This window comes from Corapipo altera, unplaced genomic scaffold, assembly GCF_003945725.1.
Source record: "Corapipo altera isolate COAL_440 unplaced genomic scaffold, ASM394572v1 64, whole genome shotgun sequence".
NCBI lineage: Eukaryota > Metazoa > Chordata > Aves > Passeriformes > Pipridae > Corapipo > Corapipo altera.
Window position 1 is genome coordinate 11,577,729 of NW_020884893.1, and position 11,459 is coordinate 11,589,187.

General features: G+C 49.7%; 2 protein-coding genes across 2 annotated transcripts in view; both read left to right on the plus strand.

The window, feature by feature from the left end:
* Positions 1-4,088, plus strand: part of PIGT (phosphatidylinositol glycan anchor biosynthesis class T) — an 11,674-nt gene extending 7,586 nt beyond the window's left edge. The window contains exon 7 of the mRNA XM_027646089.1: positions 4,036-4,088. Coding sequence (XP_027501890.1) covers positions 4,036-4,088 — 53 coding nt within the window. The remainder of the gene's footprint in view (positions 1-4,035) is intronic.
* BLCAP (BLCAP, apoptosis inducing factor) lies at positions 20-8,071 on the plus strand. Its single transcript, XM_027646068.1, has 2 exons — positions 20-129; positions 6,439-8,071. The coding sequence occupies exon 2, from the start codon at positions 6,522-6,524 to the stop codon at positions 6,783-6,785; it is 264 nt and encodes an 87-aa protein (XP_027501869.1). The 5' UTR covers positions 20-129; positions 6,439-6,521; the 3' UTR covers positions 6,786-8,071.
* Positions 8,072-11,459: the final 3,388 nt, after the last annotated feature.

The following is an 11,459-nucleotide window of genomic DNA, read 5'->3' on the forward strand; positions in this document are numbered from 1 at the left end:
AGGCGGGCGGCCGGCCGGGGCCTGCGGGGCCTGCCGGCGCGGGCGGCGGTGTCCCCCGCTCCCGGGCGGCCTCTCCCTCCCCGCTCGGGGCGGCCCCGGGATGGCGGCGTGAGGCGGCGGCTCCGCGCCGTGAGTACGGGCCGGGGGGCGCGGGGCGGGACCCCGCCGGGCTGTGCCGGGACCCCACCGGGCTGTGCCGGAGCGGGGGTGACCGCGGGAACGGCGGGGGCCGGGGGAGAACGGGGGAAGGTTTCCCGGCTGCGGGGTGCGGAGGAGGCTCCAGCCGACCGCGAGGTTGTTGCCAGCACGGACAGAACGGCGTTGCCCGCGCCCTCCCCGCTGTCCCTCCGCTCTGGGGCGGTTACGGCTCGGAGCTCTCGTTAGCGCCGGGCCCGTTCCTCCCCGGGGTAACACAACGCTCGGACAGCGGAGGCAGCAGCTGGGCTTGGGTGGTCCTGGTGGGTCCCTCCTAACGCGGGATGTTCTGTGATGTTCTCTGAGCACAGCACTGCAGACCCTACACAATGCTCGCAGCCAGGTGCAGGGCGGGTTTACAGCCTGTTCTGTCATAAGAACATTGCTCATGACATCCCAAACGTGCAAGTGCAAGAGAGGAGGGAAAACAAGCTCTTAAATGCAGTCCAACAGCACACTGAACTCTTCCGTGTTTCCGTACTGAAACATTACAATGGATCTTGCAAATACTGTTATAGTTGAATAACTTTTGTCTTTCCAACCTATATGTGATAACTTCTCATAACCCCTTGCCCAAACTGCATTTTTGCCTCTCTACCAGAGACACAAAAAACTGGCCTTTATCGGGCAAAATTCAGGCCTCTGAAGCCTATTGAAGGCACAAAACTTAGAGAAGGGATCCAAATGAAAACTTTTTTTTTTTTTTTTTTAAAGGAATGGGCCTGGAATTCCTGATCTCTGGATGTTAAACAAAGGCAAAAGGCAGGAATGAGGACCATGAGAATTAATAAATTAGTACAAATGAAACTAGCAGTACATCAGATGACAGCTATGAGTGTTGACATCCCACCACAGAGCTGACTGACTCAAGCTTCTGCTTCGGTGATTCCTGGTGAATTCCAGGCTCAGTCCAAGTTCTCCAGAAAACAATTAGTTTTAGTTTGGATCACTTCTCTACCTTTTGTGGAGAGAAGCACACATCATGATCCAGCCCCCCCCAAGTAACAAACTTCGGAGGGCAGCTACGGAAGTGATGAAAAGAGTGGCTCAGCAGAGACCCTCACTTTTAACAATGTGAGTTGCTTTGGCTTGTCTCTACCTTGAGAAGTCAAAGCACTCTGTAAGCCCGAGGCTTGGTTAGTCAAGGATTTGTTGCTCTTTTGGAAACTGCTTGCAATTATATTGCACCACTTAGTCTGCATCAAGTGTTCAAGGCACGAACTTATCCAAGACTGGGGTAAGACCTTTGCCAGAAATTTTAGACTCACTCTTTCCAGCTGAGTCATACCAGCAGATAAAGCTTTAAATAAAAATTGAAAAAATAGCAGCAAGGCTAAAAAAAGCCCTGAAGAAGTTAATCCCTGATATTGCAAATAGGTCTGAGAGTTCGAACAGTCGTGGTTCTTGGGTATACGACAGAGGGTTGGCATCTGGGACGCTGCTCTCCTGTTACTGTTCTTAGCTGAACTCCTCAAACTCGTCACTTGATAGCTCTTCACCTCTCTTATGGCCCCAGTGCTCTGGGAGTTGTGTATTTTTTAGCAGCTGCTTTGGGTGCTCTGTGGTACTGGAGTTGGTTTTGAACATGTGCTGGCAGTGAGAAGCACAGTTAAGGGCTGTGACAGGGGTTTGGATCAAAACAATTTTAAGAGATCTGTACTACAGGTGAGCCTCATAGGTAAGAAACAGTGCAAGTACCTGAGGCTTATGCTTAAGTTTACGTGCACTGTATAACCTGACAGATTTTTATCTAACCAATGTATCTTTTCATTCCCCAGCAGAAACTTCAGCTTTTTGGAAAGGGGGAGAATGGCACCAGCGTGTCCCAATAATAAGGTTACTCAGTGTTTTATTGCAAACCTCTCAGCTGCCAGTCTGGATGACTGTAGCATCTACTGGGGAGGTTCCATCCAGACAGTACTGGCTTAAAGGCTGCCTTAGTAAGGTCTGAACAAGCTTCCCTTTGAAGTGCTTAGGGAAAGCCAGCTGATTATTCTCCCCTGTCAGGGTAAATGGACTGTTAAGGAATTAAAACATTCTTGAGAAAGGTACAGACTTGGTATTGGCATACTGATGTGTCAAACCTGTGGTGTAGGAACACCTCTTGACATCCTAATTGGTGAATTGGCTTGTACAATGTGGAGGAACAGCTCACTCGCTCCTCAGATGGATTTATTCCAGAATGTGACTGATCAATTTGAAGACAGTACAGGCTTGAACTGTGCTACTCACTCTAGACTTGCCAGAATTGAAAGTTTGTTTCTGGCTGGGAAAGGTGTGCCACTGCCCTCTCACTGGAATTCCAAAATCCTCCCAGCAAACATGCGCCAGTAGGACCAGCTGGTTTTGAATAGTCTTGGGAAGGAAGATGACAGAGGGAAGGGCTGGGAACACGATGGAAGCCACTTAATAAGCGTGTGGAAAAGTATTGGTGTCTGATTAGTAGTGAGGTGCACAGGGAACCTCCCCAGGCTGCTCCTCTGCCTGCAGGAACTGGCAGGGAAGAGGCTCCGGCAGCACGTGCAGATCAGAGGGAGCCGATGGCTGTGGGAGGAGCAGCGGGAGCATCACGGGCTCTGCTGCCCAGGGGGCTGAAGGGAGTTCCAGTGGCTCCAAGAGCTGCAGAGGGGTGAGAGGAGGCAAAGGTGGTGTGGTGGAAAGGAGCCCTCGGGTAAACACGAGTGGGCACCAAGTCAGATGATTTGAGGAGGAGAGGAGAGCAGGACATGGGGCTGGCTGAGGAGAGGTGAGTCAGGCAGGGGAGAACAAGAGCAACTGGTTGAGGAAAAGCAGGATGCAGTTGTGAAACCAGTGCTGTTGGGTGACAGGTGATTATTTGCTCTGAGACGTGGTTATCTTTGGCTTAGATCGTGAGCAGGGGACAAAGACAATAAGGTAGGAATCTTTCATTTGCAGGTTTCACCTTGCTTGAGAATCCAGGCAAAACTGAACATTGTTGTGGCTTCCAGAAGGATTTGCCTGTCCTGGGCACCAACGAGAGAGTTCCCTGCTCAGTAAAGAGTTGATAACCAGAGACACTGTTTCTCCTTGATCAATAGTGTGGAAAGAAAACTCAGTCTCATTGCCAGCTGTACAAAGAAATCTCTAGTGAAGAGCACGTATCTTACTAGTGGAAAGTCCCTTGACGAAGACAGAGCTACAGAAGTCTCCAATAGTAGGTAATTTATCTAGGATCAGCTGTGGGATACAGCAAAGAGTCCTCAGCCTTTAACTGGTGGATAGCACAGGGGCATGTGAAAATACAAGCAAACTGACTACAGATACAAAGAGCAACTGTTCAGATATCTGCATTTGTCAAAAATCCATGAGGTTTCCAGGTTGAAGGGCATTGGCACTGAAACTTCATAGTAAAAATAACCCCTATTAAATGGTTCTTTATTCTGCTGAGTGGCTGCATTTATTGCTACAAGCAACTAGCTCTTGCAGGAAACACTAATATTTAAAAATGGGTAACTTGTTCTGAGATGGCTTTGTGTTTGTAAGAAGTGCTTAGGTAAAGCTTAGATGCTTAAAATCAACTTGGTGTTTAGAATGTTATTGTGAAGAGCATTGTAGGAGCAAGGACACCAGACCATGAAATGAATTATAATTATTTTCAGACTGTGGTCAGTTGTACAGTTTGGGGGCTAAAGGCTCAATAGTGACACATGACCCTTTCTAAGCTGAGAGATTTATGCCATTAGTTCTAAAAGATTCTAGAGCTTCGTTCCAGCTTTGTGCTACTCTGACAAAAACATTGTCTTAGGGGTTTTTTACCCATTTCTTTGCTCTGGAGACAGAAAGCCTAAAGCAATTGCCTGTAGACAATGGAAACTGGAGCTTCAAGAAGAGGTGACACAGACTGCCCTGGGAGTCAAGCTGAGGCAACTTAAGGCTGGATCTAGAAAAAACATGACATGATGTTTATGCAGTGGTTTTTAGTGCTCAACATTTGGAGCACTTGGGAGGAAAAGATTGCAGGAAACTTCAAGGAGGGAACATTTCAGGAGGATTAAGGTGGCTGCAGATCAATGATTTGGTACAACTTTGTTGCATTCAGTGCAATATGAACTAAAAAGTCAAGTGGTGGGGTTTAATTACTTTCCCATTCAAATATTTGTTGTTAAATCTTTTCTGTCCATTCTTCCCCTTGGAAAAAAAAAAGTTCTCCAATCCTTCTGCAGTGTGTTTACTCCAGAAACATGGGAGCAATTCACAAAGTCCAGCAGACAGCATGTTTTGGTGTGAAATAAGTAATTGCTATTTCTAGCTTATAGATGGAGAAAAAGGCTTGGGACTAGACTTGCCCTTAAAGATGCAAGTGAATGACCTGCATAAAACAGGACTAAAATGGGGAGCTTTATTCCTGTGATTTGCTTTATCTATATTGCAATGTAAAAGAACTCTTTGGTTGCTGAGCTGCAGTTTGGTTTTACTAACTGAATTTTAGCTGCCCTTTTTTTGCTGGAGAACACTCTCCTGCAGGAGCAGCAGCACAACATACCTCCCCCAAATAATCTGTTTGTGCTGGTGGGGGTGTTGGCCTGTATTCTCTTGCTGCCATTAAAATAAAATAGTTCCTGCTGCTCAGCACATGGCGATGGCAAAGTCCTTCCTGCTGCTGACAGCAGAGCCCAGTCTGACCTCAGTGTTCTTCTGGAAGAGAACCATGTGTGGTTTTCTCTTGGCTTTTCTGTGCAATCCCTCATTCTCCCTCCCTTTGCCAGGAAATCCCTTCTCCTGCCAACAGGAGCCAGTGGAATGTGCTGTTTGTTTACCTTCTCACTCCTTCATCCTACTAACCTTCCCACCCCCAAGCTGTAATCCTGACTGGCTGGGCTCAGCCCTTCATCCTTCTGACAGAGCAGTGCCCCACTGAGTATTTGCAGATAAAAGGATTGCTGCCAGGAGCTGTCCTGACCAGACTCCCCTTAGTGGGGGTGAGGCCATGTCATCCTGCAAGGCTGTCCTCTTGCCTGACTTTCTCTGCCCTGGCTGGCAGCTGCTTCCTTCAGTGTTGCTTCCTGTCATCATAAAGTGTTATAGGATAGCAGGGAAGAACATGCTTCCCAGGCTCTTCCCTTTTCCACCATTCCCCTGCGGGGTTTTTCCCCTTTTTGGGGCGATAAGGTAGGAGTACCCTCTTCTCACGGGTTTACTGCACAAACTGAAGGATAACTTCAGTTAGTCCCTCCCAACCATACTGATACCTTCTAGCCTGCCCTGCTATTGCTATCCCAGACTGCTGAGCTCCACTCTACTGCCCCCTTCCAACAGTTCAGGACCTGTAAACATACATGTAAAGCATTTATTGTTTTTAAAGCCATCTGAAATTCTTGAAGATGTTTGCACTGCTTCGGAAGGAAAAACAAACCCACATGCTTAGTGTAGTTGAGGTGATTGCTAGAGGTAGGAGCAGGTTTTCTGGACTTGTAGTGTGCTGCCATCCCTGCTTAGGAAAGCCCTTAAAGCTCACTTTTTCCACAGGGTTTTATAATAATCCAAGTGAGGAAATCCTGTGTTTACAGCACTTATGGAAATTGCCATTTTGAGCCTATCCCCTCTTTGATCTATTCACATACTTTGTCTTATCTGACTTCAGCTGTTTGGCGAGGATTATAAATCCTTAAGCAGGGACTGTTCCCCCCTTTGTTTCACAGCCTGGACACTGCCAGGGCTTTCCTGGGTGGCTACACGTGTAGCTGGACTGCTGTGCTGTCCTGCTGGAAGACTATTATCTGTGCCTGGGAGGAAGCAGTCTGTGTGCTAAACAATTCCTAGACACTTCCTACACCAATGCTTCCTTAACACTTCTCTGTGGCACCCAGTCCTTTACCCCTCAGTTGCCTTTCTTTTTACTGTCACTCAGGTCTTTGGATGGCCTTGGGTAAATATGTGCATAGGAAGCCTGTGGCAGCTTGTTTGCCTTTTCATTTCCCCTTCTCCCTTTCTGTTCCTGCACTGTGCTAAAAGGGTCTCACGATTGTTAGTCTGGGTAAAAGCCTGAAAAACAGAGCACACAGGAGACGCTTCTACACCAGCAATAGCTAATCCTGTCCCCAGCTGAGTGGTTCAGAAAGCAGGAAACTTTCCACCAGCTCCAAGACACACCAGAATTTAGTACTGGGAGGTCAAACATCAGCATATGATGCTTGGGAGTAAATGAAGCTGTATGAGAACGTCAGTTGATTTTTTTTTTTTGCTGTGTTTCTCTGACAGTCTGACATTTTTCCCTCCCTGCAGACAGCCTGCCCACCAGAGGAGTTGCTGGAGACTGTTCTGGAGCACATCTGACTGCTGCTGCCACGAGACCCCAGCCAGCCACAATGTACTGCCTGCAGTGGTTGCTCCCTGTCCTGCTCATACCCAAGCCCCTCAACCCAGCCTTGTGGTTCAGTCACTCAATGTTCATGGGATTCTACCTGCTCAGTTTTCTCCTGGAACGGAAACCTTGCACGATTTGTGCCTTGGTCTTCCTGGCAGCTCTATTCCTCATCTGCTACAGTTGCTGGGGGAACTGCTTCTTGTATCACTGCACAGGATCCCAGTTGCCGGAATCAGCTCACGATCCCAGCATAGTGGGCACCTAGAAAACCATAACCTTCCAGTCTGCTGAGGGCTCTTGTTTGGCTTTTAAATAGGGGGTGGGGCTGGGGAGGAGGGGGGTGTTAGGTATGGGACTGGAATAAGGACAGCCTGTTTCCTGTAACTGTGCGTGGACTAGAGTGGCAGGTTCCTCCCACTCTGCCTGTGAAATTCGACTCGTTTACTGTGTGAACTCTGGCAGCACCACCTGCTTTTTTAGAAGCAGAAGTGGGTTTTTTTCCTTCCCGTATCACCGGGAACAGACACCAGCCCTCCCAACAGAGAACTGCTGAAGGCCCGAGCCACTGGCCCCTGGTGGCAGTGGTGGAGTTGTGTCACTGGTCTGCATTAGGCCACGCTGGTCTAACTCAGGGCTCTCGGCCCTCTGATCCTGCTCGAGTAGCTACAAGATTCTCTCAGTCTCTCTCTGTGGGGAGCCACCTTTCCACTTTGCTGATCAAGGGCAAATGCTACAGCTCACAGATGCACTTGGCCAAAAGCTGCTGGGGCCAGAGGCAGTTGAGTCACCTCCTCCTGCTCAGCCTGCCAAAGAGATGTGTGCACTGCCCAAGTGCTTTCTGAACTCCATATGCTCTGAGATGATCCCAGCCTGAAAGCCTCAGTTATGCTGCTGCTTTTATAAAGCCTCACAGGCAGCAGAGACTCTCTCTTCCCCTCCTCCTAGATGTCCAGGGTTTACCAAGGTATTGACTGTTGGGATAAAGAACCGGTGTGCTGTAAGACACGGGGTTTTAGAAGCCACTGTGAACTTCACCCTACAAAACCTGTGCTAGCCCAGAAGTCCAGGTGTGGGCAGGGCAGGAGAGGGTCCTGAGGTGGAGGCATGGCTTGAAGCAGTAAGTGCTTCAACCATTTTCAGTGTTAGTGTTTTTGGGCTAGAGGTGACAGAAGGTGCGGGTGCTACTGACTGGAGAAGTGCTGAGGCTGGAAAAACACCTGATATCTCCAGCTTCTCTGGCAGAAGGATGTCAAGCAGCTGAGGTGGTGGTGGGTCAAGCCTAAAGCGTGGGGCAGAGGTTGGTTTGTGAGAAGCCATAGAGGTTGACACAAAACACTTGTCTCTAAACTTTAAAGGTGTCCCTCCCCTTTGCCCTCTGTTTGTCTTTCCTTCAGTCTCCTGCTGGAGAACAGCAGAAGTGGCTGTTGCTGTCCTGAGGCAGTTCAAGCTATGAGGTTGTGAAACTTCCAGAGTATTGTTTGTTCATTGCACAGCTGTTCAAAATGTTTAATAAAGCTTTATAAACTTTGGTCTATGGCCTCCTGCCCAGCATGATGTGTTGGCTGCTCATTGTGGATGCCTTAGCCCAGCAATCATGTGTTTCTGCATTGTTCTGGTCCCAGCACAGTAACCCCGGAGCTCAGTCTCCAGCAAGAGGCAGAGCCTGTTTGCCCTGTAGCTCCCAGTACTGATTCTTCTCCTTGACTGGTTAACCTGACCATGGGCAGAGTGGGAACCAGACTGGCAATTCCTAAACAGGCTCATCTCACAGCCAGAAGCACCTCCTGTGTATCTCTGCACTTACGTGACAGATTTCCCCTTCTCTTACTGCTTATGAAATAACCCCCCAGAGCTGTGCCCTGGAAGCCACTAATCCCTGGTGCCGACAGTAAAAGTGTCTGCCGGGAGCTCAGTAAGCCCCTCCCACGACACCACATAACCCCAACTGTCCCTCTGCTCGGGGCACAGACCTGCCTGCAGCCCAGCTGAGCTGTGGTGCTGTGAGCCCTTCCCAGCCTGGGCTGCAGAGCTGGGGGAGAAGGACTGTCAGATCCAACAGCACCCAGGAGCACCCGAGAGTGGCACAGGGTGTGGGAGCTGCTGGAGCTGACACTGGCTTGCTCTACCCTTGCCATGAAGCCCGGGTCCAAGTTGGAAAGAGTTCAGGGCATATTAGTGTTTACATGATTAAAAAAAGCGTGTGCCACATCAGAAATAGATGTGACAGCTCTGTCACCTGTCAGGCTGAGGGAAATCCCAGCAGCTGTCACATCAGCATAAATAAATGGAGAGGGGAGGGCACTCACTCTTGCCTGTTCTCTGAGTGACTTTTAAGTTTCAATGTACTTAAGCTAATGCAGTCAGTTCTGTCAAGAGTCCTTTTTTGTTGCTCACTAGCCAAATTGCACTTTACAGCAATTTAAATAAATCCTAGCCACGAAGCCAGACAGCCCTTTGGATGAGAGCAAGCCCTGGCTTTGTACATGGGGTTCAAGACAAGGTGCAGTGCGGGCCTTCCCTTCTGTGAGACCCAGCTCAGAGTAAAAAGCACTTCAAAAGAGGGAGTCTGCAGGAGAGCTCTCGGTAGACTGATGGGGTTAGAAGCCTCCCACCCCAAATGCAGAGAAGGAGCACTCTTTGATGTGCACATAGCCTTCCACAACACACTCTCTTACCCTCTTGAGGGCCCTGAGATACCATCTTCATTTTAAAGATAGAAAATTAAAGCAACTTCGTCATGGTCAGACAGAAAGCCTCAGGCAGAGTGAGGAACCCAACCAGGTCTCACATCCCATGCTAATGCCTGGCTTGTCCTCTTATAAAGAGATTGAAAAACCAGCCTGTGACTGCAGAACAGGTCAGACCCGATGGCTTCTGAAGAGCATCATCACAGCTTCCCTGCCTGTGCACCGCAGATTGGGCCGAGCCCGTGCAGACACAGCCTGTGCTCCCGGCCAGGGGTGTGCTGGCTGCACCCAGGGACGCTCGGAGCTGTGGCCCTGCTCTCGAGGAGTTTCTCTGCCAGAAGAGCAGTGGGGTGGCTCTGTCCCTGGGGATGTGGGGGGACTGCACCGGCGGGCAGCTACACTGGGGACTCAAAGCAGTGGGATTTCAAACACAGCCGCTGTGCTGTGCCAGGCCCCACTGAGCCTGGACACTGCCTGCAAGTGTCACTTGACACTTTGGCACAGAGCGAGTCTCATCACCTTGCTGAATTACAGTGTCCATCTGCCTGATGCTTCCTAGATACAGGGAGCAGGAGCCTTAAGCTGTTTCTTTGTCTTTCCATATGAAGGAGAGATCATTTTCTTTTCTAGGTCACATAACAGATCAGTGACACAGCAGGGTCAGTAAAGGGAAAAAACAAATACAGAAAAAAGCCCAGGCTCCAATCCTTAGAAACAGAGATGCAGAGATGGCAACCAAGTCCAGAGGCGCAGTCCTGCTCCCAATAGCACCAGCCTTCCATGGCCTCCAGCCTCTCCCCTCATGCTGTCACCCTGGGAATGGTCCAGCCAAACCCCTGGGAAGCCACAAACATCACTCAGTGGCACAGAGCCCTGGCATTGCCCTTTGGCACCAGCTGATTTCCCAGCCGTGGGACGTAAGCTGAAGTCAGGTAAGGACTTTAGCCCTTCCCTCCCAAACCTGGAGATTAACCCCTGGTGAGAGGGTTTTGCTGCTCCTCAAGCAAAGGCAGATCTTGTTGCAGGGCAGAGACAGGCTGTGTCCTCTGAGTCAACACGTGCTGGCAGCCTCCTGTTCACCCCTTGCTACCAGTGAGCACCAGGGGCTGTGGTGGCACTGGCAGCAAGACCTGAGAGCCTGACATGGGGGTACAGCCCTGCCATGAGCCAACCCTTTAATGAACACCACCCCACTCCAGCTTCAGGAGACCTTCTGCTGGGTCTGGGCTGTGAGAGAGACCCCAGACCCTCAGCACAACTCAGGATTTGCAGTTCAGGGCTGCTGCCTGTGGTGACCAGCCCACCCTGAGCCCACACACTGCAGGGGGACCAAGGGACCAGCACCATCACTTAATTCTTTTAAAGACAAACAACACATAAAGCATTACACATTGAAGGTGATAAGACCGAGTCACTTACCAGTCCAAGATGGAGGGAGCAGCCAGAGCAGAGACTTGGGGCACTAAAGCCACCACAGACCACATGGATGATAAAGGTAGTGGTGAAGGAGGAACACGAACCATCCTGCTCTCAAAGAGCCTACTACTCCCAAATGTTATCAATTACTTAATCATCCCAGTCAGCACCCACTAATCACCCAGAGATTGCTGCTGAAGCAGATTCTGCTGATGGGGCACTACCCCTGCCCTGTTCCCTCCAGCCCAGCCTCTGGGGGCCGGCAGGACCCTCCCATTGGCCCTGCACAAGCTCCAGGATCCAGCAGCTCCTCCATCACAGGTGCTAAGGAGCTCACAAGGCCCCTCACACATGAGTTACACTTTTGTTTTGTGAGGTCTGTTTGTATTTAATTATCAAATTGCAAAGTATTTACATCCACGTTAGAGTTTCAAAGCATCTCCACCCCCCCCCACCCACAAAGCTGGACCTTTTCAGGTTTTTTCCCCAGTTTTATTATTATCCAAAAAAAAAGACCCAAACAAATAAAAAAAAAAAAAGAAAAGCTAAATATTTTACTTAGACACCAAAAAAGGCAGGTGAGGGGAGCTGGGGAGAGACACAGATCCACATGTTCTCTGCATAGTCGGTTGGAGATCTTTTACAAAAGACTGTGTAAAAAAATTATAACAGCAGAGGAGAATGACTTGCAGGATTTGATGGTGCCCAGGAAGCCAAAAAGCATCCTTAGGTGGGGGCTCCCCTCTGGAGTTTATTGGCTTAACAAATAAACTGCCAGCCAACACTGGGGGTGGAGGGGAGGCTCTGGATCCCCGGGGCCTCCAGGCCCTGCCGGT

Bases quoted from the DNA above. Each gene is read 5' to 3' on its own strand.
- BLCAP (XM_027646068.1), top strand. From the start codon at position 6,522: ATGTACTGCCTGCAGTGGTTGCTCCCTGTCCTGCTCATACCCAAGCCC.